Genomic DNA, 27,587 nt, shown 5'->3' with positions numbered 1-27,587 from the left:
ATGAGGTTTAAGAAAATAAGTCATCTCCATAACAGAAAAGTGCAAGGTGAAGCAGCAGGTGCTGATGTAGAAGATGCAGCAGGTTACTCAGAAGATGTAACTCAATTCATGAAAGTGGCAACAATAAATTTTCAATGTAGATGAAATAGTCTTATATTAAAAGAAGATGCTTTCTAGGACTTTCTTAGCTAGAGAGGTTAATGCCTGGCCTCAAAGTTTCAAAAGACAGGCAGACAATCTTATTAAGGCGACTTAAAGTTGAAGCCATTGCTCATTGATTATTCTGAAAATCCTAGAGCCCTTAAGAATTATATCAAATCCATTTTGCCTGTTTTCATAAATGGAACAACAAAGCCTGGATGACAGCACATCTGTTACAACATGGTTTGCTGAATATTTTAAACCTACTGTTGAGAACCACTGCTCAGAAAAAGAAAGATTTCTTTCAAAATATTACTGCTCATTGATGATGCACCTGGTCACCCAGGAGCTCTGATGGAGATGTACAATGAAATTAATGGGTTTTTTTTCATGACTGCTAACACAATATCCATTGTGCAACCATGCATCAAGGAGTGATTTTGACTGTGAAGTCCCATTATTTAAGAAATATATTTCATAAGGTTATAGTGTCATAGATAGTGATTCCTCTGATAGATCTGGGCAAAGTCAGTTGAAAACCTGGAAGAGTTGCCATTCTAGATGTCTTTAAGAACATTCATGATTCATGGCAAGAGGTCACAATGTCAACATGAACAGGAATTGGAAGAAGTTGATTCCCACCCTCATGGATGACCTTGAGAAGTTCAAGACTGAAGTGGAGGCAGTAACTGCAGATGTGGTGGAAGCAGCAAGAGGACTTAAACATAGCAGTAGAGCCTGAAATGGGACTGAATGGCTACAATCTCATGATCCAACTTTGATGGATGAGAAGTTGCTTCTTATGGATGAGTAAAGAAAGTGATTCTTGAGCTGGAATCTACTCCTTGTAAAGATTCTGTGAAGGTTGTTGAAATGACAATAAAAGATTTAGAATATTGCATACATTTAGTTGATAAAGCAGTAGCAGGGCTTGAGAGGACTGACTCCAATTGTGAAAAAAGTTCTGCTGTAGGTAAAACGTTAGTGAACAGCATCACATGCTACAGAGAAATGGTTTGTGAAGGGAAGAGAGTCAATCAATGTAGCAAACTTCATTGTTATCTCATTGTAGAAACTGGCACAGCCACCCCAACCTTTAGCAGCCACCACCCTGAGCAGTCAGCAGCCATCAACACTGAGGCGAGACCCTCCAGCAAAAGAATTACAATTTGCTGAAAGTTCAGATAATGGTTAGCATTTTTTGTAGCATTAAAGTATTTTTTCTCTTTTTTTGATTTTATTATGTTTTTAATCTTAATTCTAGTGTAGTTAACATACAGTGTTATATTAGTCTTAGGTGTACAATACAATGACTCAACAGTTCTATACAAGCAATACTTTTTATTTATTTATTTTTGAAAGATTTTATTTATTTAGTTATGAGAGACACAGAGAGAGAGAGAGGCAGAGACACAGGTAGAGGGAGAAGCAGGCTCCATGCAGGAAACCCGATGTGGGACTCGATCCTGAGACTCCAGGATCATGCCCTGGGCCAAAGGCAGCGCTAAACTGCTGAGCCACCGGGGCTGCCCGCAATACTTTTAAAATTAAGATATATACATTGTTTTTTAGACATAATGCTATTATACACTTAATTTACTACAATGTAAAAAATAACTTTTTTATATGCACTGGGAAACCAAAAATTCATTTAACTTACTTTATTGTGATATTTGCTTTATTGTGGTAGTCTGGAACCCAACCTGCAATATGTCTGAGATTATGTCTGTAATTAGGGATTCAAGATAAGATGTTAGGCAGCGAAATTACATGACAGAGTTTGTGTTTTTGCGACCTCAGACTGGTGTTGTATAAGATAGCACTGAGGGGAATGAAATGCATATAGACCAATCAATAGGTTGTTGCATTAATGGAGGCCTGAATTAAGGTAATGATAGTAGGGATGGACAGGAAAAGTGATTAAATAAATATTTTAAAGGTTAAATCTGTAGAACTTTATTGATTGGGCATGAGGTAATCCCCGAAGAGGGAAGAGCTAGGCTCCAGTTACAAGGACATAAAAAAATCAATAGAAAATTTTAAGTAAAGCTAATGAGAAAATAATATCACATGTGTCGACAGATGAGTGTCTTTAAGGAAACCAACTGCTTTATTTGTTACAACCTAAAGACAAGATTAATAAGATTGCTATGACTTTGCTAAGAAATATACTTTTTAATAAACATTTTCAAATCTGTCTTAATCGGTAATGCTTTTGCAGATTTTCACAAATCATGGATATCCTAATAACAGATCAAAGATTTTGTAACCATGCATAATTACAAATATGTGTCTGACACTCTTCCTGATGACCTGTTGATGGAAAGTGCATGCTTTGTTTTATTGATCTTATTGCTTTGTGACAGTTCACATCGCAGTTTCTCTCACTGTTGGTTTATATCTGAGATCCCTGTGTACCCTTGCCTATTGCACTCCAAAAATGTTTTCAGACAATTATCTCCCATTTGGCTTATGTCAGATAATTCTCTACACTGTTTCCATGAACAGATGTGCATGCAGATTCATTTTTTAAAATGCATATTTGGAGTTGCACAACATAGTCACTTTGAAAAATCCACATCTTTTTTTTTTTTCTTTTTCCTATTTGTTATCCTATTTGTTTGAAGAAGAAAGTCTCATAGATCAGGAAGCCTGGCTGGCTCAGTTGGGAGAGCATGCAATTCTTAATCTCAGGGTTGTATATTTGAGCCCCATGTTGGGTGCAGAGATTACTTAAAAATAAAATCTTTAAAAAAAGAGAGAGAGAAGAAATCTCATGGAAGAAAATCTCATGGATTTCATTTAATTCTGCAGTTTTATGATCAAGCACAGAGGGAATACCTGGTCCTGTGCAGGCCTTCAGGACTTGGATGTAGCCCACTGACCATTCTTTTTTTTTTTTTTTAAGATTTTATTTATTTGAGAGAGAGTGGGCACAAGTGGGGTGGAGGTTGGGGAGAAGCAGAGGGAGAGGGAGAAGCAGACTCCCCTCTGAGCACAGAGCCTGTGAGATCATGTGGAGTCTGTGAGATCATGAACTGAGCTGAAGTCAGACCCTTAACCGACTGAGCCACGCAGGCGCCTGCCCCTTAAATGTTTTTAATATCACACTTGCTTATACTCATTCAGGAACTTCTCTGCAGAAGAATTTTGTTTTAGCTAACAGAGGTTTATCTTAAGCAGCTGTTTTATTGGATTCTTTCAGTGATCATCTTCTTAAAAATCTTTGACCTTTTTCATCCATAAGTAAACTGTTATTACTAAAAACTCAGAGCCCTATTTACAATGGAGTAAAGTGAGTAAAATCTACTTTTTAGGGAAATATATTTTCATCTCATAAATATTTTCAGAGAATCAAATGGTTTTGCAGTACAGAAGCATTTGTAAGTACGGATTCCCTGATAGCTGTAAGCATTATTTAAGAAAAGCCTACAAGATTAATTTCTCAAGTACATACAAAAGTATATTGTTTTTAGTATCAGATGTTTTGTAGTTTCTGTAGATACTGGCCCTTTGTACACGCTACTGGAGCTGGTAAAAAAAAATTACAATAAATTTTTATAAAGAATGTCAGTGCTCCCTTTTGAAATGCATCCCTTACTCTGGCTCACACACAGCTATATAACCTTTCTCAAAATAGATAGTTTCTTACAGTTGCCCACTTAGAAAAGCTGTAATGTTACTCTTTGGATTCGCTACTGTGGTCTTTTTAATGTTTCTTATTTCCTGCAGGTATTCTTGGCGTCACCAACTGAGGGAATTTAAAAGTGAATATCGAGTTGTAGCCCTTGATCTGAGAGGCTATGGAGAAACGGATGCTCCCATTCATAGAGAGAATTATAAATTGGACTGTCTAATTACAGATATAAAGGATATTTTAGACTCTTTAGGTAGGTCAGTTTTAAAGAAATAGTATTAATCCCTTTTAAGGAACTAACATTCAACAAATTGTGAATTGGTGACTTCATTTCTTGGAAGGAGGTGTTTTCCATTTACCTGAGCTGTTACTTGAATCCTGTCACCATGGTTTTGGGTATACTGCCTCAAATATTTACAGGGGAAATAGAAAATAATACATCCGGAACGACTATTCAGTCCACTAGCCAAGAATGACTTTGAAAATTTGCCTTTAAAAGTATTTCTGATGTGTGAAATTTATTATTTTCAGAACTAATTATTGGAAATTTGATCCTTATATTCAGAAGATTCATTTCTTCAGAACCCACATCTAAATCATTTAAAAATGTTATAAGTTGCAGAAGCACTTGCACTATCTTTCTTATGTTGATCAGCTGGTGCTACAACATTATTGTGTAACAGACATGCCAAACTCAGGGGCTTATAGCCATAGGCATTCATTCATTCACATGCTTATGGAGTATGCAAATCAAGTATGGGCTGGACCCCTGGGTCTTTGCCTCAGGTTACAGGTCCTGCTGGGCTTCTCCCTCCTAGTTGGGCTGGAACCCAAGCTAAAAGGGAATAACTACCTAGTGATAGCTCTTCGTCTTCTGACAATGGCAGAAATGGCAAGATGATGAGCTCAGCTGCAGAAGTGTATTTCAAGTTTCTGCTTGCAGCACATTCATCAAAGCAAGTCATATGCCTGAGTCCAAAGTCAAGTCATACTCCCACCATATGACCCAAGCAAACCACATGGCTAAGTCTAACATCAAAGGGGTAGCAAGGTATACTCCTTTTATGGCAGTGGGGAGAGGCGGGGAGTAAATATTTTTTAACAATAATTGAATCCACTGGGCAGCCTCGGTGGCCCAGAGGTTTAGCGCCGCCTTCAGCCCAGAGCCTGATTCTGGAGACCTGGGATCGAGTCCCACATCAGGCATCCTGCATGGAGCCTGCTTCTCCCTCTGCCTGTGTCTCTGCCTCTCTCTGTGTGTCTGTCATGAATAAATAAATAAAATCTAAAAAATAATAATAATAATTGAATCCACCACATTGCTTTTGATTAAAACCCAGCTGCTACCATGGTACGTTAATGGAGCTAATATAGTGAGAAACCCATGAAATCAAATTAAAGGCCTTTTCTACAATAATCTGATGAGAGCAGAGATCAAGCCAATATTCTAAGAGGAGAAAAAAAAATGGAGGAGGTCTGGGGGTGTCAATGCAATGTTGTCATTTAGTCTGATTGCAATAAAATAGACTTAAAGACATTGATTTTCAGCAGCCATATTTTGTTCCTCTTTTGTGGTAATTCAGTCAGATTTGGCCTAAATTTGTCTTCATGCAATTTTCTAGGCAAATCAATAATATAATCTTGATTATGACTTAATTATGTGTAATCTTTACTCAGGTTCGTGGGACAAAAGCTGAGCTAGCTATTTCAGATTTGTAAAATATATATATATATAGATTTCTGGGAGAGATTTTGAATCTGTAGGTCTAGAATGGAGGTTGGACATCTAAATTTTCTAAAAAGCTATTTAGGTGATTCAGACATACAGGTTTTGGAAACACCAAACTCAGTATCTACATAAAATATATAATTAGAGTCAGATTATGGGAAGATTAGTTTCAGAGGTGTACTCAGTTTATGTGATGTAATGATGCATCCACCTTCAATGACATCAACATTTTTTTTCTTCATTTCAGGGTATAGCAAATGTGTTCTTATTGGCCATGACTGGGGGGGAATGATTGCTTGGCTAATCGCCATCTGTTATCCTGAAATGGTGATGAAGCTTATTGTTATTAACTTCCCTCATCCAAATGTATTTACAGGTGAGTTTAAATTTTAATTAAAACATCTTTGCTAATGTGACAATTTGCTATGGTTACTGACACTTTGAATTAAAAACAGGAAAATTTAAATAACAGTATTTTTTAAAGACTAAAATATATTAGCAAATGACAATGTCAGATATTTTGGCTTTAAATATTCCATAAGAGTCTGAGAAATTGTAGCTTCATATTTGCTTGCTTAATTTTATTATTTTTTAAGTGAACATTTTACTGCTAACTTGGAGAGTGATAAAGGGGAAAAATGCAGTAACATTACTTTGACAGTAATGAATTTTGACAACCTAGAAATAAATTCTCCTCTTGCCTGACTGCTTAGGCTATCAGGAATGACAGCATTCTTTAAAGCCATAGTTCTCAAATTTTGACTTTTAGGACTCCTTTAGACTCTTAAAAATTATTAAAGACCAAATGAGCTTTTGTTTACATAGGTCATATATAAACATATTTACTGTATTAGGAATTAAAAATGAGAAAACATTTAAATTATATATTAATTCATTTAAAATATAATAAATCCAGTACCTGTTAACATGAATAACATTTTAGTGAGATTTGGCTACATCTTCCAAACAAAAGTTTAGTGAGAAGAATGTCATTGTTTTACATTTTTGCAAACGTCTTTAATTTTTGACTTAATAGAAGACAGCTGGATTCTCAGATCTGCTTCTGCAGTCTGTTGCAATATGTTGTTTAAATTGAAGTGTATGAAGAAATCTGGCCTCACACAGATTTGTAATTGGAAAAGGGAGGAGTATTTTAATAGCCTTTTCGGATAACTGTGGATTTTCTTCTTTAATACTATACCAAACTCAAAAATTGGTGTTTCTTAAAGATTAGTGACAGTTTAGAATCTGATGTCATATTAATGAACTTTTTGTACTCTGTTACATTAAAATCCATTAGTTTCCCTAGCACTTTGAATGGATTTTTTTACCCATGCATGATTTTGCATCATCATGCATTGGAAGACCCTGTTTCATTGAGTTATGCAGATTTTTCATAAGTTGACACATTTTATTATATCAAAGAATTACATTCATTAATATTGCCCCAGTTTCATCAAAAAGCTGAGTATTGCAAAGCTGTCACACTCACAGTAGCAAATACACATCTCCAAAATTCTAATTTTCATTTGAAAGCTTGAATTTTGTCGTTGGCAACAAATAGTGTTGATTGTTTTCCCTCAAGTGACAGGCTCACTTGGTTCATTTTCAAGACATATCTGTCAAATACTTGAGTCTGACTGATAATAGTTTATTAGTCATCCTTTCAAGTAAAGATGGTATTCCATAAAAATGCAGCTAATTCAACTAATCAACTCAAAGAATTGCAGAAGTGCTGTTCCTGGAGACAACCACTGTACTTGGGTGTTCAACAGAATTGCTTTATGTATACTTTCTGTTTCATCTCCATGTTCAAAAGATGTGTGTGCAAAGGTTAAAATTTATAAAATTAATAATTTTTGCTATTTTATCTAGGACATTCCTAAGTGAAACTGGCACCTAATTTTATGTATTTATGTATCTGTTTGCTGCAAATGTGTAGTGTGAAGAATACAATGCCTACTAGTATTGTTTAGTGTCACTACCTTGATTTGTGTTCAGTCAGCAATGGTTTTATCTTCCATTGCTTTTGTACCATGAGCACAAATGTCAACCAAAAAAGAAAAGCTAATAATGTCTTAGTATTGTAATGGAATAGTTTTGACTGTCTGGATTGCTTAAAAGGGTCTAGTGGATCCCAACTTGCCCAAGTGGGCTGTACTTTGAGAACCTCTGCTGTAAAGGGAACTCTTAAAATCCTCAGAATGCTTAAAGACCAATGAACATTTTTATTTGGTTTTGACAAAAATGATAATCTTGTCCTCTTTAACTATCTTTGTCAGATTTTCTGCGTTTCAGGTACTGCTATGACCCACAGCAGCCCTCTAGGAAAGAAAAAATTCTATGTTGGGGACATGATACACAAAAGGAAGAAAGGGAACATGACTACCTAAGTATTGTACATTATAAGTGTAGGAGTTTAATTTTATTTCTTTATTTTTTTAAAGATTTTATTTATTTGAGAGAGGGTGCTAGAGCACAACAGGGGGAGCAGCAGAGGGAGAAGAAGGAGAAGCAGGCTCCCCGCTGAACAGGGAGCCCAATACTGTGGAGCTCCATCCCAGGACCCTAGGATCATGACCTGAGCTGAAGGCAGATGCTTAATCAACTGACCCATCCAGGTGCTCTGAGAGTTGAATTTTAGATATATATCTGTCCTATTTCTGTTGAGGTGATAGCATGGATGCTTAGAATTCAAATATTAAACTGAGATTCACTATATTTTTCTGTTGCATTGGGTAGCAAAAATTGTGCTACATGCTTGTTCCATTGATTGGGATCCTTGAGTAAACGTTATTTTTATGATGTTGCTAAATAAATAAATTTCAATTGGTCATTTCAGCAAGAAGATTCTTGAAATATTTCTGGAATTGTTTTATCCAGAGTAGGTTCAACCCTAGTCAGATTAATATAAGATCTTCAACTAATATGCCTCTATTTTTTCCTTAATTATATTGATATCTCTTAATGCAGGGCTGAGTAAATTTTGTCCAATGATGACTTTACAAAAAGTATAGCATAATGATATACCACTTACCTAAGAATTATAGTTCTAAAAATTCCAACTGTGTTAACACTAGCATGTTAGTTACAAAATTAGAAATAAAAAAATAGCTCTCTAGCAAAGAAAATAAAAATATAGTGCACAAGAAACAGGTATGCACACTTAATATGTGTGATTACGCTACTCTCCAGTTTAAAGCTTTAGTGTCTTCCCAAAACACTTAAAATCCATCTCCTCTGGCCCTCATTGACTGGGCTTCTGCTTTGCTCTCTGACTCATCTCATGCCACCTCTCCCTCATTCACTATACACCAGTCACACTGACGTTCTTTGTGCTTCTTAAATGTGCCAAGCCCAGGACCTACTTTCCTTTCTTGGATATTCTTCCTAGATATTTGCATAGCTGACTCCCTCTTACCATTTAAGACTCAGTCTACATATTACATCCCCACAGAAGCCTATTCTGATCAGTTCTGCTAAATAATAGTCCCTCCACAGCACCCAAGCATTACTCTCAATCAGATTACTTTGTTTTAATATTCCGTATGGTATTATTGCTATCTAAAATGATCTTTTAAAGTATTGATTATTTATTGTATAAGTTCCTTATTAATGGGAACCTCTTCTGTCTTATTGATTGCTAAACCCCTCACACACAGTACATATTCAAATATTCCTTGAATGTTTTCTAGATACATGAATGAACTAAAAGAAACACTTTAGTGTCTGTTTGAGGCCAAATGAATAAGGTATTCAAATCTGCATGTAAACAACAGAAAATTACCTTGCCATATAACCCTAGGAAAAGTGTGAGGTCAATCATAATAACCTTGGAGAGAAAGCAGTGTTATTTGGGTTTCCTGTTCCTTAGTCAAGACTTCATAAAATGAGACTTTCTTTTCTATCTAAAGTGCTATACATTTTCCAAATACTTGAAATATCTATAACAAAATATAAGAACACAGAAATTGTCCCAAAGAGAAATATAAATATACACAAGGCTTACTTGTGGGTTCTTTTTCATCTCAGAGGTGAAATTGCCTTAAAAAGGAGTTCTTTCTATAGTAAATAATTTATACTCCTTGGATAAGGTCTAACATGGCATTTTAATTTCAGAATATATTTTACGACACCCTGCCCAGCTGTTCAAATCCAGCCATTACTACTTCTTCCAAATACCATGGTTCCCAGAATTTATGTTCTCAATAAATGATTTCAAGGTAAGTCAAATATTGTGATGGATGTTAACTAGATTTATTGTGGTGATCATTTTGCATTGTATACAAATATTGTATCATCATGTATACCTGAAACATGTTATATGTCATTTATATCTTATATGTCAACTATACCTCAATAAAATTGAAAAACTGGAGCCCAAGAAGATGACAAAATTAGGAAGTTAAAACTAAAATATAGACAGATGCACTAAAAAAATAAATAAAAGAGAAAAAGAAAGTTGGCTTATGTTATTTGATTTGTTTAAAATAATCATTAATTGATTATTGTTATATGCTGTCCACTGTTAGGCATTTGTTAGGCATTTCCTCCTATGCAAGAAAAAAGGTAAGTCAAGTGAATAATGTATTAAAGTTCATCCTGCAGAAATAAAAATAGGCAAATGCTAAAATTTAATACATGCTTCTAAGACCTCATATATAGGCTTGTTATTAGGCTCATATGAGGCTTGTTATTTTTGTAGGCCCTGTATATTTGAGTGCCTGGTTATTGTTCAGTTTTTTGTGAGAGCCTGTACCCCTACAGGCATACCTCTTTTCAGAGAACATTCCATGGGGAGACAAGGGAATATGAATGCCAGGTGAGAGTTTGACACAGCAGAAGTGGAGGACTGTGGGTGTAAACAAAACCCTGAAACAAAGTAAGTGCAGGAATTGGTGTACACGCACAACCAGGAGTCATGTGTTGTATCTATTTCTTGAAAGTTTATCGACTGCTTCTTGTATACCTAATATGGTATTAGATATTTAGGGAGGTTTTAAGAAAGCAATATTATTTTACCTACAAATACTTTTTTTGTATATTTTTTATTGGAGTTCAATTTGCCAACATATAGTGTAACACCCAGTGCTCATCCCGTCAAGTGCTGCCCTCAGTGACCATCACCCAGTCACCCCATCCCCCCGCCCACCTCCCCTTCCACTACCCTTGTTCCTTTCCCAGAGTTAGGAGTCTTTCATGTTCTGTCACCCTCACTGTATTTCCCACTCATTTTCTCTCCTTTCCTCTTTAATCCCCTTCACTATTTTTTATATTCCCTGAATGAATAAAACCATATAATGTTTGCCCTTCTTTGATTGACTTACTTCACTCAGCATAATACCCTCCAGTTCTATTCACATTGAAGCAAATGGTGGATATTTGTCATTTCTAATGGCTGAGTAATATTCCATTGTATACATAGATCACATCTTCTTTATCCATTCATTGTTCGATGGACACTGAGGCTCTTCCCACAGTTTAGCTACTGTGGACATTTCTGCTATAAACATCGGGGTGCAGGTGTCTCGGTTTTTCACTGCATCTCTATCTTTCGGGTAAATCCCCAGCAGTGCAATTGCTGGGTCGTAGGGCAGGTCTATTTTTAACTCTTTGAGGAACCTCCACACAGTTTTCCAGAGTGGCTGTACCAGTTCACATTCCCACCAACAGTGCAAGAGGGTTCCCCTTTCTCCACATCCTCTCCAACATTTGTTGTTTCCTGTCTTGTTAATTTTCCCCATTCTCACTGGGGTGAGGTGGTAGCTCATTGTGGTTTTGATTTGTATTTTCCTGATGGCGAGTGATGCGGAGCATTTTCTCACGTGCTTGTTGGCCATGTCTATGTCTTCTTCAGTAAAATTTCTGTTCATGTCTTTTGCCCATTTCATGATTGGATTGTTTGTTTCTTTGCTGTTGAGTTTTATAAGTTCTTTATAGATCTTGGATACTAGCCCTTTATCTGATATGTCATTTGCAAATATCTTCTCCCATTCTGTACATTGTCTTTTAGTTTTGTTGACTGTTTCTTTTGCTGTGCAGGAAGCTTTTTATCTTGATTAAGTCTCAATAGTTCATTTTTGCTTTTGTTTCCCTTGCCTTCATAGATGTATCTTGCAAGAAGTTGTTGTGGCCAAGTTCAAAAAGGGTGTTGCCTGTGTTTTCCTCTAGGATTTTGATGGATTCTTGTCTCACATTTTAGATCTTTCATCCATTTTGAGTTTATCTTTGTGTATGGTATAAGATAATGGTCTAGTTTCATTCTTCTGCACTTGCTATCCAATTTTCCCAGCACCATTTATTGAAGAGACTGACCTTTTTCCAGTGGATAGTCTTTCCTGCTTTGTTGAAGATGAGTTGACCGTAGAGTTGAGGGCCCATTTCTGGGTTCTCTATTCTGTTCCATTGATCTATGTGTCTGTTTTTGTGCCAGTACCACACTGTCTTGATGATCAGAGCTTTGTAGTACAACTTGAAATCTGGCATTGTGATGTCCCTGGCTCTGGTTTTCTTTTTCAATATTCTCCTGGGTATTCGGGGTCTTTTGTGATTCCACACAAATCTTTAAGATTATTTGTTCCAACTCTCTGAAGAAAGTCCATGGTATTTTGATAAGGATTGCATTAAATGTGTAAATTGTCCTGGGTAGCATTGACATTTTCACAATATTGATTCTTCCAATCCATGAGCATGGAATGTTTTTCCATCTCTTTATATCTTCCTCAATTTCTTTCAGAAGTGTTCTGTAGTTTTTAGGGTATAGATCTTTACCTCTTTGGTTAGGTTTATTTCTAAGTATCTTATGCTTTTGGGTGCAATTGTAAATTGGATTGATCCCTTAATTTCTCTTTCTTCAGTATCATTGTTAGTGTATAGAAATGCCACTTATTTCTGGGCATTGATTTTGTATCCTGCCACACTGCTGAATTGCTGTATGAGTTCTAGCAATCTTGGGGTGGAGTCTTTTGGGACCTACAAATACTTTTGCATAAATCTCTGATAGTTAAGGATTTTTAAAACGATTTTTATTTACTTATTCATGAGAGACACACAGAGAGAGGCAGAGACATATGCAGAGGGAGAAGCAGGCTCCCTGTGGGGAGCCCAATGTGGGATTCAATCCTAGGACCCCGGGATTACCTGAGCCAAAGGCAGATGCTCAACCACTGAGCCACACAGGTGCCCCAGCTTTTTTAAAAACATAACTCCAGGGATCCCTGGGTGGTGCAGTGGTTTAGCGCCTGCCTTTGGCCCAGGGTGCGATCCTGGAGACCCCAGATCGAATCCCACGCCGGGCTCCTGGTGCATGGAGCCTGTTTCTCCCTCTGCCTATGTCTCTGCCTCTCTCTCTCTCTCTCTCTCTGTGTGACTATCATAAATAAATAAAAATTAAAAAAAAACATTAAAAAATAAAATAAAAACATAACTCCAGTACCACTATCAAACCTAACAAAGTGAATAATTACTCCTTACTATCATTTAATTCCCATTCAAATTTCCCTATTGACTGTCTCAACTGTCTTTGCACACTTTGTTTGAATCAGGAACCAAACAAGATCCACACACTGCATGTGATTGTTATGGTTTTTTTCAGTCTATAACAGTTCTTTTGTTAACACCATTTTTTTATTGAAGAAATTTGGTCATTTGTCCTGAGGAATGATCCACATTTTGGATTTGGCTAACTCCTTCATTATGGTGTTATTTAACTTGTTTTGCTAACCTTTGTTTTTCCTACTTCATGGATGTTATTAATCTAGAGGCTTAGTTAGACTGATTTTTAATTTGGCAAGAATACTTGTAGGTGGTGCTGTATATTTGCTAATGAATCACATCAGGGAACCACATAAAGTCTAGTTCTCTCAGTTTTACTGAACAGGGGGATCATGAATTGTCAGCCTATCTAAATTTCCTAACAACTTGTCACCAAATAATTTTAGCATACCTTGATCATCACTGCCTAGGTCCATTATTTCATTAGGATTTTCAGAATGGTGATCTCCTAATTCTATCATTTCCCCCTACTTTTATTAACTGGAATTCTTCCTTTTATTAACTGAAATTGTCAAATCTACTGTTTGGTTATTCTGAAATACAGTTCACACAAGAATGGCAGGATAAACACTTCATTCTTTACCTTTATAAACAACTTCCAGAATAATGATTTGATGCCCTAGAAATCTCTGATGATAACCAATGAAGTGTTTTTTCCATATTACTATGAGCTCATGAGTTTTATTTTATTTTTAAATTTTTTATTTATTTATGATAGTCACACACACACACACACAGAGGCAGAGACATAGGCAGAGGGAGAAGCAGGCTCCATGCACCGGGAGCCCGACACAGGATTCGATCCCGGGTCTCCAGGATCACACCCTGGGCCAAAGGCTGGCGCTAAACCACTGCACCACCCAGGGTTCCTGAGCTCATGAGTTTTAAATATATATTTGATATGTATCAATCAATTACAGTCATTCTCTTTGATGCTAAGATTGTCTCACATTAGGCAAGTGTAAACTCCTTCAGGTTGGATCCTGTGTCCTTTTGACATAAATCTTCAGTCATTGATAGCTTGCCTCCTTAATGTCCTAGGTTCATCTTTTATTTCCTGCCACAAATTTGGAATTAGTTATTTATTGAAGGAACTTTGGCTTCTATTAGTAGGAATTGTATTTAGAAACCACAGTATGGGTGTCAAGGTGATCATTGTTACTGGGTTTTTATTGCTTCTAGATCTTTCCATTGGACAGAAATTGTATATACATATTTTTTTAAGTGAAAAAAATAATGAGTTCTTATTCATATTTCCAAAGCAAAACTAAGACTACAACGGTTTACTTAACTTTTATATTTTGTAAAAAACATTTATGTGGTGCTAGTCAAAACTCTAAAACAAGGTAAAGAGACGTCTTACTTAGTTCTCTGTTTCCTGTTTTTCTGGCTCCATCCTATTTCCTCCTTCTCCATAAGGAAACCACTTCGGTTGTTTTTGTTTCATTTTCTTTATTGTTCCTTTTTTAAAAAATATAAGCATATGTATATTTGTCTACTCCTTCTTATGTAAAAGATAACATACTACAAATACTATTTTTCACCCTTTCTTTTTTTTCCCTCCTCTTAAAAATATGACTTGGGGATTGGCCACTCCATAGCATGTAATCATCTCCATCTTCTCTTGCAGTATTCAGAACACATACCAACCCCCTACTGATGGATATTTTTTGTTTCCAGTCTTTTGCTATTACAAATAATGTTTCAATTACTCACTTCTTGCATAAATCACTTCATAGTTTTACAGGTGTGTTTTGGGGTTAAGGGATCTGCATTTTACTTTTTAAAGATTATTTATTTTAGAAAGAGAGGGCAAGCAGGGGGAGGGACGGGGGAGAGGAAGAAAAATCCTTAAGCAGATCCCCTCTAAACGTGGAGCCAGATGATGGGGCTCATCCCGGGACCCTGAGATCATGACCTAAGCTGAAACCAAGAGACTGATGATGCTTTACCAACTGAACCACCCAGCCTCCCCAAGAGATTTTCATTTTAAAGAATTCCAATGATTCTGATGCAGGTGATTTAGATCTACATTTTGAGAAATGCTGGTATAGAGCAATGTTTTTCAAATCGTACGTGAGGAGCCATTGGTGGGTCATGAAATCCGTTTAGTGGCTTGCAATTTCATTTTTTTAAATAAAGTAGAACAGAAGTGAATTGAAAATACCACTATACACAGTAGTAATAAGAGTAAGGGATATTTCTTTAAACTTTTGTTTCAGAAACATATGTGTGGGAGTATGACTGGATCATGATATAAAAGGTGTTTGTTACTCTGGATTGTGGTCAAAAAAAAATTCAAACAATTGTGAGGGGAGGAGAGCAGATAGTTTGTCAGTAAACAGATAAACTACTTTAGTTAGAATATTAGGGAAGACTTTAGGGTGGTGATAGTGTCTTAGCTTAGCCTTGTGGAACGGGAATAGGTACCAAGAAGACAGGTTGCTCTTCATAAGGGTGATGTGTCCATGGGGGATTAGAAGGGAAGCTCTCAAAAGTAAAGCCAGGAAAGTAAAATGTGTCTCACGTGTCCGTATATAGTGAGGTATTCTATCTGAAGAGGAGTTTTCACTGACACGGACCATTATTCTCTTTCAAAACTCAAAGGTTTAGTCCATTGTTAGGTAACTAAAAAGTTTTAATTCTTTTCCTTTAAATTAGGCTTTGAAACATCTGTTTACCAGTCAAAGGACTGGCATTGGAAGAAAAGGATGTCGATTAACAACAGAAGATCTTGAAGCTTATATTTATGTCTTCTCCCAGCCTGGAGCATTAAGTGGCCCAATTAACCATTACCGAAATATCTTCAGGTCAGTATAATTTCTTTTTAGAAATGAATGAGTGAAATATTCATTCCCTATAGAGCCAATATTTTATTTTTATTTTTTCCAAGTTTTATTTAAATTCCAGCTAGTTAACATACAGTGCAGTATTAGATTCAGGTGTAGAATTTAGTGATTCATCAATTACATGCGACACCTGGGGCTCACCACGAATGCCCTCCTTAATACCCATCACCTGTTTAACCCATCTCCCCACCAACCTCCCCTCTAGTAACCCTCAGTTTTCTATAGTAAGAGTCTGATTCTTGGTTTGCATTGCTTTTTTTCCCTCTTTGCATTCATTTGAAATTTCTTTTAAAACTAGATCCGTAGGGCATCTGGGTGACTCAGTGGTTGAGCATCTGCCTTTGGCTCAGGTCGTGATCCCAGGGTCCTGGGATCGAGTCCCACATTGGGCTTCCCATAGGGAGCCTGTGTCTCCCTCTGCCTATGCCTGGGTCTCTCATGAATAATAAACAAAATCTTTAAAAAAAAACACAACAAAAAAACCCCACAACTAAATATCAGATTGGATTGAGTCACAATTAAAGCATAAGGACACAAAAAGGTTGAAAGTAGGAGGAAGGAAAAAAAGTTTTACTGGGTGTATTTTATTTTAAGATTTTATTTTTAAGTAATCTCTACACCCAACATGAGGCTTGAACTTACAACCCCAAGATCAAGAGTTGCATGTTCCACCCACTGACGCAGCCAGGTGCCCCTATAGTGGGTGTTATTTTAAATAAAACAAATTCTCTCAAACTCTTTGAATAGAAAATCCAAGGGGAGTCATGAGATTATGTGAATGAGGGAAGAAGAGGTAAACCCAAACCTTCTTTTGTGACTAACAAAAACAACAAAATTTACAAGTATAAATGTAAACATCTTTGCAAAACAGAGATGTTAATTTAAAAGGTATTTTTAGGTACCCATTTATCAGGTAGGGCAATGAATAGAAACCTCTGAATTGCAGAGGTTACAGGTTGTATCTCTTAGGATATAGCAACGTTGTCTCAAGTCTATGTATTGTCATTTTTTTTGTTTTTTACAAATAACATTGGTAAAGAGAATTACAAGGGAAAATAAAGAGAATGATGTAATTTCATACAAGTCAAAATTTTAAATGGGAGTTAAAATGATAGTTTTTAAATGTTCTTGATTTATCCCTTTATCAAAGCTAGCTTTGTGATACAAAGCAAGTAGCTATAAGGAAAGAGAAAATATTCTCATCTTACTGAGATTCTTTTACTAACAATTGTTCATTAGGAGGACTTGCATTCCCAAGAGTAAACTCTAGAATCCTGCTAATTAGCATGGAGAGAGAAAGAGTGAAAAAAAAACAGGCCTGTGAAGGTCAAAACTTACAATTTTACATAAAGGTGAATGACAGTTTTGAACTAGATTGCTATAGGGTAAATCTAGCTGGGTTGAGGTCCCATCAAACCTTCTGGAAACTCAACTGACCTCTTCTGATGGTTCTTTATATTAGGATAATTAAGGCCAAGTACATAATTAAAAATTGTTATGTAATATATAGTGACTACAAAGTATAGTACATTATACTTGGGTATGGAAATCATCCTCATTTGTCACCTTAAGATTCCTCAGGACCATAGACTCATTCAAGGACTCAAAAATTTGGAGCTAAGGAGCCAAAATGAACTAGAAATTGGATTAGCTATAGGATCTAAGCTGCAAAAAGATTAACAAGTCTAAGCTTATAACAAAGCACCAAAAATAATGAAAAATAACAAATCCACAATTACTACTGGAAATTTTATTTATTTATTTATTTTTAAAGATTTATTTATTTATTTATGATAGAGAGAGAGGCAGAGACACAGGAGGAGGGAGAAGCAGGCTCCATGCCGGGAGCCCGAACTGGGACTCGATCCCGGGACTCCAGGATAGTGCCCTGAGCCAAAGGCAGGTGCCAAACCACTGAGCCACCCAGGGATCCCCCCACTACTGGAAATTTTAACTCACCTCTCTTAAAAGTTGATCAGTGAAGCAGGAAAAAAAAATAATAAAGACATGGAAGATTTGGGACACCTGGGTGGCTCAGTGGTTGAGTGTGTCTGCCTTTGGCTCAGGGCATGATTCTGGAGTCCCGGGATCAAGTTCCCAGCTTCTCCCTCTGCCTATGTCTCTGCCTCTCTTTCTCTCTGTGTCTCTCATGAATAAATAAAATCTTTTTTAAAAAGACATGGAAGATTTGAACAACCCAATTAATATCTTTGATCTGATGAATAATTCTAGAATCCTGCATCCAATAATTAGAAAATATGCAATATTTTTAAGTACATAGAAATGTTTACAAAGATTGATTACATACTGGACTGCAGAGCAAATCCTAACCAATAACAAAGGATCAATATTGTATAGATTGTATCCTCTGAACATAACACAGTTAAAAATTAACAATAGCAATAAACTTTTAGAAAACTCAATATATCCAGAAATTTTAAAAACTTAAATTACTCATGGCTACAATCCAGCAATTGCACTAGTAGGTATTTACCCAAAAAATAAAAAATAGTGATTCAAGGAAATACATTCATTTTTATAGCAGCATTATCAACAACAGCTAAATTATGGAAATAGCCCAAGTGTCCATTGACTGATGGATGGATAAAGAAGATGTGGTTTACATATACCATGGAATATTACTCAGACATTAAAAAAAATGAAATCTTGCCATTTGTAACAATGTGGATGAAACCTAGAGAGTATGATGCTAAGTGAAATAAGTCAGAGAAAGACAAATACCATATGATTTCACTTACATGTGGAATTTAAGAAACAAAACAAATGAGCAAGGAGGAAAAAAGAGACACAAACACACAAGAAACAGACTCTTAAACTGATGGTTACTAGATGGGAGTGGGTGGAGAAAAAGGTTAAATAGGTGATAGGGATTAAGGAGTGCATATGTCATGATGAGCACCAGGTATTGTATGGAAGTGTAGCATCACCAAATTGTATACCTGAAACTAGTATTACACTTTATGTTAACTAACTGGAATTTAAATAAAAACTTTAAAAATTTTTTTAAATTACTCATGGATGCCAAGTGGCTCAGTTGGTTAAGCATCCAACTCTTGATTTCAGCTCAGGTCTTGATCTCAAGATCATGAATTCAAACCCCATATTGGGCTCGATGCTGGGCATTGAGCCTACATAAAAATTTTTTTAAAATTACTCATGGATCAAAAAAAGTCATAATGGAAACTAGTAAATACTTAGAAAAAATAATATCAAAACATGTGGAATACAGTTACAACCATAGTTAGAACGATAACATGGTTTTCCATGCTTATATTAGGAAAGAAGAGAGAAAAGAAGATTAGTGAGTTAAGAGTCCAATTTGAAAAGGGAGGAATAGAGCAACATGTAAACAAAAATAAACTGGAAGGAAAATAATTTAAATTAGACAAGAAGCAGAAATTAAAGCAATCAAAAGTAAAGATACCACAGAGTCAAAGAAATCAATAGCAGATTCTTTTAAGATTATTAATGTAGGTAAAATTTTGCCAAGATTGGCTTAGAAAAAGCATGAATAAACAATATTAAGAAACAGAAAATAGGGCAGCCCGGGTGGCTCAGCGGTCTAGCGCCGCCTTCGGCCCAGGGCCTAATCCTGGAGACCTGGGATCGAGTCCCACGTGGGGCTCCCCGCATGGAGCCTGTTTCTCCCTCTGCCTGTGTCTCTGCCTCTCTCTCTCTCTCTCTCTCTCTCTCTCTCTCTTTCTCTGTGTGTGTCTCTCATGAGTAAATAAATCTTTAAATAAAATAAGTAAATAAAATCTTTAAAAAAATGAAGCAGAGGGATCCCTGGGTGGTGCAGCGGTTTGGCGCCTGCCTTTGGCCCAGGGCGCGATCCTGGAGACCGGGGATCGAATCCCACGTCGGGCTCCCGGTGCATGGAGCCTGCTTCTCCCTCTGCCTGTGTCTCTGCCTCTCTCTCTCTCTGTGTGACTATCATAAATAAATAAAAAATTTAAAAAAATGAAGCAGAAAATAGATTTAAGTATAAACATAACAGATGAAAATATAAATTTAGGTTAACAAACTGGAGAACTTTGACAAAATGGGCAGTTTTTAAGAAAAATCTAGCAACCAAAACTGACTCATGAAGAATTAGCAAACCTAAATAAATAAACATAGCCATTAAAGAAATGGAATTATTAATTTAAAGCACATCCACAAAAACATAATACCCATCCACACAAACAGGCCTAGGAGGTTTTAAAGGTAAGTTCTGACATAGAAATCCCTCTCTTTAATAAACATACTTAGACATTATAAAAAGAAGGCGTATGCTTGGGATGCCTGGGTGACTCAGCCATTGGGCGGCTGCCTTCTGCTCAGGTCGTGATCCAGGGATCCGGGATCGGGTCCCACATCGGGCTCCCTGTGGGGAGCCTGCTTCTCCCTCTGCCTTGTCTCTGCCTCTCTCTCTCTTTCTGTGTCTCTCATGAAAAAAAAAAAAAATCTTAAAAAAAAAAAGAAGACATATACTTTAGCTCATTTTGTGAAGCTGATATAACTTTCAGTACAAGGATTATATAAAACAGGAAAATTATAGGTCAGACTATGTTATAAACAGATCCAGAAATGCAAAATGAAATCTTTTCAAGCTGAATCCAGCATGTGTTAAAAATTTATTGGAAGTAGTAAAGAATACAGGGTCAAGGCAGTAGCTATTTACTAATCAGTAGAAAAGCATTTTAATATTTTAACAATCCAAGGTCGCCTGGGTAGCTCAGTGGTTTAGCACCTGCCTTCGGCCGTGCTAACAGGATCAGAGCGTGATCAGAGCATGATCCTTGAGTTCTGAGATCGAGTCCCATGTTGGGCTCCCTGCATGGAGCCAGCTTCTCCCTCTGCCTGTGTCTCTGCCTCTCTCTCTCTGTCTCTCATGAATAAATAGATAAAATATTTTAAAAAGTGTTTTAACAATCCATACAGACTTGCTGTTTTAAACTAGTGAAAATTAGCCCTGGTTTATCATGTTCATGATTGGAAAACTTCAATATCACAAAGTTCTTTTCTTTTTTATCACAAAGTTCTTGATTCCCCACAAATTGATCTATAAAGTGCTTTAATTTCAATCAAAACTGTAAGAAATTTTAATGAAACTTAAAAAACTGATTCTGAAATTTTTATAGAAGAGCATAAGGCTGAGAATGGCCAAGATAGTTTTAAAGAAAAGGATAGATGGGTGCCTAACCCTATCAGATATTAAGGCTTGTAATGAGACTATAAAATTAATAAAATATGCTATTGACTCTGGGTTAGACAAGTTGATTAATGGCACAGAAAAGAAAGCCTCAAGATGGAACCACACATATAGGAACTTGCTATAACAGAGAACATTTTAAACCAGTAGTAAAAATATTCAGTACATGTTGCTGGCACAATCAGATATTCATATAGAATAAAATGAAATTAGATTCCTCTCTCTTACTAAACAAGAAATAAAACTTAGGGAAATAAAAAACCTAAACATGATAAGCAATACTTTCAAATGTTTGGAAGATAAGAAAAAATTTTCATGACATCAGGTAGGATGGATTTCTTAAATAAGACACAAAGAGCTTAAATTATGAAGGATACTGATAAATTTGACTACTTTAAAATTAAAAACATCAAAAGATATCATAAAATGATAAGGTGATCTTAGATGGGGAAAAGTTATTTGCAATACACAATCAATCATGAATTAATAATATCTAGATTTTATAAAGAATGCCTCCAAATTGATAAAAAGGTAGGTCAATCAAAAAATGGATAAAGGATATAAAAAGGTGATTCACAGAAGAGGAATTTAATGGTCAATAACATGAAAGATGCCCAACCTTACTAGTAGTCAGATATAGAACATAGGTTTTACTGCTTTGAATACAGACCTAAAATAACAGAAGCAGAAAGAAAGGAAGAGATTTCTCTCACAAGTGAAAGTCTAGTTCGGTGTGTTGGCCGTGCTGCATGAAATCATCAAAATGGTTAGGTCACTCTTTGGTCAGAGACCTAGGCACCTTATGTCTTGTAATTCTGCTATCCCTGGGGTGTTGCCTTTGTTCTTGTGGTCCAAGATGGTTTACCACCATGTCTACATTTCAGTCAGTGGGAAGACGGGAAGGGAGGGCATACTGGGCACAGCTTAGAAGTTGTGCACATAGTTTCGGATAAGCCACATATCCTCACTTTGCTGCAAGCACTCTGGTAAATGTAACCAGTCTTTATTCTGGGTGGCCCTTGGTCCAAATGAAAATTGAATTTTCTATCACTGTAGTGGAAAGGAAGAAATTTTACGGAGCAATCTCTACCACATCAGGTAAAAGAAAAGTATTCCAGTCTCATTCGAATGGAAAAATTAAATCTTTTGAGAACAAGTGTTGGCAATGGTGTGGAGAAAAATTAATTCTTACATGCTGCTTTGAAGCATACAATCAATTTGGAAAACAACTTGACAATAAGGTTGAAGATGTGCATACTCTCTGAGGAACCATTCTGTTTTAGGGAATATTCTGTAAGGAAGCCTTTCCCTGTGTGCACAAGTGGACATGTATAATAATAAGTTCAATATTATTTGAATTATCAAAATAATTGGAAAAATTTTAATGGCCATTAATGGGAAGATGGATCAATTGTGGTATAATCATAGATGAAATTCTATATAGGAGTGAAAATGGGTAGAACTAAATGTATCATTAATGGATAATATTAAAAATATAATAGGCACAAAAGCAAGTTTGGAAGAATAGGTACAGTATGAGACCATTTATATAAAGTTCTAAAAATGTAAAACACCTCCATATATTGTTTATAGAAATATATGTACTGTTTTGGGGAGGTCTGGCAAATAGTACCCCATTTTTCCTGCCCAATTTCTGGACCAGTTAAGAAATAAAACAAGAGTCAGCAAATGAAAACCAAAATATACCTTCATTACTGATAAAGGATAGATTGAAGACTATGGCTTAATATGAGAAACAGAAGTCTTGCTAATTCCCTAGTGCCAGTCTAAACTTTAGAACAGATCACCTGTGAGAAGGATTCCAGAACAAACTTGACTTCCCCTGCCTCTCAGGTCACTACCTGCCACAAATCTGGTAGAGAGAGGAGGAGAAAGAGATTGAATGTCTTACCCTCAGGACATATTTGATAGACACACCTAGTACAGCAACCTGAACCAACAAATGTCACTCACTCTTTGGGGGTGGGACAAGGATGTGGGGAGGCTTAAGGAAAAACATTCCTCAAAGAAACCATAGGAATGGGGGAGAGGTATCTTAATACATATAATAAAAGTTTAAAAACATCATGGGGAGGGTAAGAACTACATTCACTAGTCATTCCTCCTATGGTAGTGGTTCTTCACTATGGCTTGTATCAGAATTACCTGGAGAGCGTGTTAAAACATGCTCCAGATGTCTGGACCCCACCATTCAGTCAGTCTGGGATGGGTCCCAAGCATTGCCATTTCTGACAAATTCACAGGTGATATTCATGCTGCCACTCTATTGACCACACTTTGAGAACCACTGCCTTAGGGTGAATAGAAGAAAAATGGTATCAAGATAAGGTCAGCAGAAAGATGTAACCATGTTTGCAGTGTTTTATTTCTCAAGCTGGTGGTGAGCATATGGGTGTGATTATTTTCTACATTGTCTTCTTAAAGTAATAAAATATTTCCACATACAAAAGTTATGTGGAGTATACAACACTCTGGAAACTGCTGTCTTGATACTTATACATCAGTTGATAACTCAGAGTTTAGAAAAGTAACATGGTAAAATGAGACTTAGCATACTCTCCTAAAATTATGTTTTACTTTATTTGCTTATTTTATTTATACTGAGGTATAACTGACTTCAACCATTACAATAGTTTCAGGTGTACAATGTAATGATTCAGTATTTGTATATATTATGAAATGATCTCCACAAGTCTAGTTAACATTGTCCCTGTACATAGTTACACATTTTTTTCTTGTGATGAGAATTTTTAAGATCTATTCTTCCAGCAACTTTTAAATATGCAATACAGTATTATGAACTATAGTTACCATGTTGTCCATACTTTCTTTTGTGATTTTATTTTCTTTTCAAGCTTTTATTTAAATTTTAGTTAGTTAACATCTATGGTAAAATTGATTTTAGGAGTAGAATTTAGTGATTCATCACTTATATACAACACCCAGTACTCAAAACAATAAGAGCCCTTCTTAAAACCCATCACGCATTTAACCCATCCCCAACCCACCTTCCTCCATTAACCTTCAGTTTGATCTCTATCATTTTCTTCCTTACATATGTTCATCTGTTTTGTTTCTTAAATCTCATATGAATGAAATAATATGGTCTTTTTCTTTCCCTAACTGACTTATTTCACTTAGCATGATATACTCTAGCCCAACCATGTTGTTGCAAATGGCAAGATTTCATTCCTTTTTATGGGTGAGTGATATTCCATGTATGTATACATATATACATATACATTAACAAGAGATGATGTAGAGATTCTCATGTGTACATATATATACATACATACCACATCTTCTTTTTTTTTAATTTTTTTGTTAATTTTTATTTATGATAGTCACAGAGAGAGAGAGAGAGGCAGAGACACAGGCAGAGGGAGAAGCAGGCTCCATGCACCGGGAGCCCGATGTGGGATTTGATCCCGGGTCTCCAGGATCGTGCCCTGGGCCAAAGGCAGGCGCCAAACCGCTGCGCCACCCGGGGATCCCCACATCTTCTTTATACATTCATCAGTTGATGGGTATTTGGGCTTTTTCCATAATTTGGTTATTGTTGATAATGCTGTCATAAACATTGGGGTGCATGTGCTCCTTTGAATCTGTGTTGCTAGGTCATAGGGTAGTTCTATTTTTATCTTTTTGAGGAACCTCCATACTGTCTTCCAGAGTGGTTATGCCGATTTGCATTCCCACCCACGGGGTAAGAGGGTTCCCCTTTCTCCACATCCTCACTAATACCTGTTGTTTCCTGTGTTGTTAGTTTTGGTCTTTCTGACAGATATGAAGTGATATCTCATTGTGGTTTTGATTTGTATTTTGCTAATGATGAGTGATGTTGAACATCTCTTCATGTTTCATCTGATGTCTTCATTGGAAAAATGTCTCTTTATGTCTTCTGCCCATTGCTTGCCTGGATGGTTTATTTTTTGGGAGTTGAGTTTGATAAGTTCTCTACAGATTTTGGGTCCTAACCCTTTATCTGATATGTCATTTGCAAATATCTTCTCCCGTTTTATAGAGGAACACAGCTTTGTTGTGCAAAAGCTTTTTATCTTCATGAAGTCCCAATAGTTCATCTTTGCTTTTGTTTTCCTTGCCTCTGGAGATGTGTCTAGCAAGAAGTTGCTACGGCTGAGATTAAAGAGGTTACTACCTGTGTTTTCCTCAAGGATTTTGATGGTTTCCTGTCTCACATTTAGGTCTTTCATCCATTTTGAATTTATTTTTGTGTATGGTGTAAGAAGGTGGTTTAGTTCCATTCTTCTGCATGTTGCTGTCATGGTTTTCCAACACTATTTGTTGAAGAGACTTTCTTTTTTCCATTGGATATTCTTTCCTGCTTTGTCACTATTTGTTGAAGAGACTTTCTTTTTTCCATTGGATATTCTTTCCTGCTTTGTCAAAGATCAATTGACCATATAGTTGTGTGTCCATTTCTGGGTTCTCTATTGTGTTCCATTGATCAGTGTGTCTATTTTTGTTCCAGTACATACTGTCTTAATGATTATAGCTTTGCAATACAGCTTGAAATCTGGAATTGTGATGCTTCCAGTTTTGTTTTTCTTTTTCAATATTGCTTTGGCTATTTGGGGTCTTTTGTGGTTCCATACACGTTTTGTGATTGTCTATTCTAGCTCTGTGAAAATGCTGGTCATATTTTGATAGGGATTACATTAAATGTGTACATTGCTTTGGGTAGTATAGACATTTAAAAATGTTTGTTCTCCCAATCCATGAGTGTGGGATATTTTTTCATTTTTATGAGTCCTCTTTAATTTCTTTCATAAGTGTTCTATAGTTTTCAGAGTACAGATCTTTTTACCTCTTTGGTTAGGTTTATTCCTAGGTATCTTATTGTTTTTGGTGCAAATATAAATGGGATCAATTCTTTGATTTCTTTTTCTGCCGCTTATTATTGATGTATAGAAATGCGACAGATTTCTGTGTATTGATTTTATATCCTGTGACTTTGCTAAATTCATGTATTAATTCTAGCAATTTTTTGGTGCATACTTTCTTTTATATGTAACATATTTCAGGAGCACTTGGGTGGCTCAGTCAGTTAGGCGCCTAATTCCTGATTTCGGTTCAGTTCATGATATTAGGGTTGTGGGATCAAGCCCCACATCCAGCTCTGTGCTCAGTAAGGAATCTGCTTGAGATTCTCTCTCTCCCTCTCCATCTGCACCTCCCCCCAAATCATGCACACACACACTCTCTCTCCAAAATAAATAAATCTTTAAAAAATATATATACATATAACATTTTATTGAAGTTTAGCAATTTAAAACCTCAGGACCGAAGAATATACTCTTCTTCTTTTTTTTTAAAGATTTTATTTATTCATGAGAGACAGAGAGAGAGAGAGAGGCAGAGACATAGGCAGAGAGAGAAGCAGGCTCCATGCAGGGAGCCCAATGTGGGACTCGATCCTGGGACTCCAGGACCATGCCCTGTGCCAAAGGCAGCCACTAAACCGCTGAGTCATCCAGGGATCCCCATATGCTCTTCTTTTTATTTTCTTTTTTTCCCAATTTGATCTGGTGAAGAAGTTTTATTTTTCTTGCTTTCTTCTTTTTAAAAAATTAAAAACATTTATTTATTGTGTTAATTCAACTATAATTACCATAGTAATTATTTTAGTCTCAGGTACACAATATAGTGATTCAACAATTCCCTGTATTACTTAGTGCTTATCACAAGTATACGCTTAATCCCCATCACCTATTTCATCCATTCCCTGACCCACTTCTCTTCTGGTAACTACCAGTTCATTCTTTATAGTTAGGAGTCTGGGTTTTTTTGTTTGTCTCTTTTTTTGTTGTTCATCTGTTTTGTCTTTTAAATTCCACATATGAGTGAAGAATTTATATTTTTCTTTGTTTTTTGACTAATTGTCTTTTAACTCCCCTCACCTTACTGATTCAATTATTACATGCTCACAAATTGTTAAATATGCAGATAAGTTAGAAAATGTTTTGAGTATTTTACGAGTTCTAGAATTTGGGTGACTTATAAGTTTACATAGAAATCCATGTATCAAAATTAAGTATAGAATATTTTTTTCTATCAGTTTACCCATTCACGAAGAACTTAATTTTGGGGAGCATTATAACCAAATGATGGCCACGTACATGGGAGTCAAAAGTTAAGCCCTTAGTGGACATATGTGATATCCTGCACATTCTAGCAGCATTCTATCAGGCCCAAGTAGCCACGAGTCATGAGTTTTGATAACTAACAAAAATAGAAGTTAGTGCTCGAGAGTGTCTAGGTGTAGGTTCATTCTTATGCTTAATCAACAAGAGTATAAGTATATGTAATTAATACTATCCCACCTTTCTGAAAAATAGTGTAGCAGTAGGTGTCAAAAAGCTTTAAAAATATTTATACTCTTTAGCTCAGGAATTCCACTTCTAGGGCTCTAGCTGAAAT

The 27,587-nt window shown here is 36.1% G+C and overlaps 1 protein-coding gene across 3 annotated transcripts in view; it reads left to right on the top strand.

Annotated features, from left to right (window-relative positions):
- The window catches only part of EPHX4 (epoxide hydrolase 4), a 51,137-nt gene that overhangs the window by 8,750 nt on the left and 14,800 nt on the right, over positions 1 to 27,587 (top strand). For all 3 annotated transcript variants that reach the window (XM_072754634.1, XM_072754633.1, XM_072754635.1), the window contains exons 3-6: positions 3,874 to 4,031; positions 5,755 to 5,883; positions 9,627 to 9,730; positions 15,723 to 15,871. In XM_072754634.1, the coding sequence (XP_072610735.1) occupies positions 3,874 to 4,031; positions 5,755 to 5,883; positions 9,627 to 9,730; positions 15,723 to 15,871 (540 nt within the window). The remainder of the gene's footprint in view (positions 1 to 3,873; positions 4,032 to 5,754; positions 5,884 to 9,626; positions 9,731 to 15,722; positions 15,872 to 27,587) is intronic.

This window comes from Vulpes vulpes, chromosome 3, assembly GCF_048418805.1.
Source record: "Vulpes vulpes isolate BD-2025 chromosome 3, VulVul3, whole genome shotgun sequence".
NCBI lineage: Eukaryota > Metazoa > Chordata > Mammalia > Carnivora > Canidae > Vulpes > Vulpes vulpes.
This window is presented reverse-complemented; position numbering and strand designations above follow the sequence as displayed.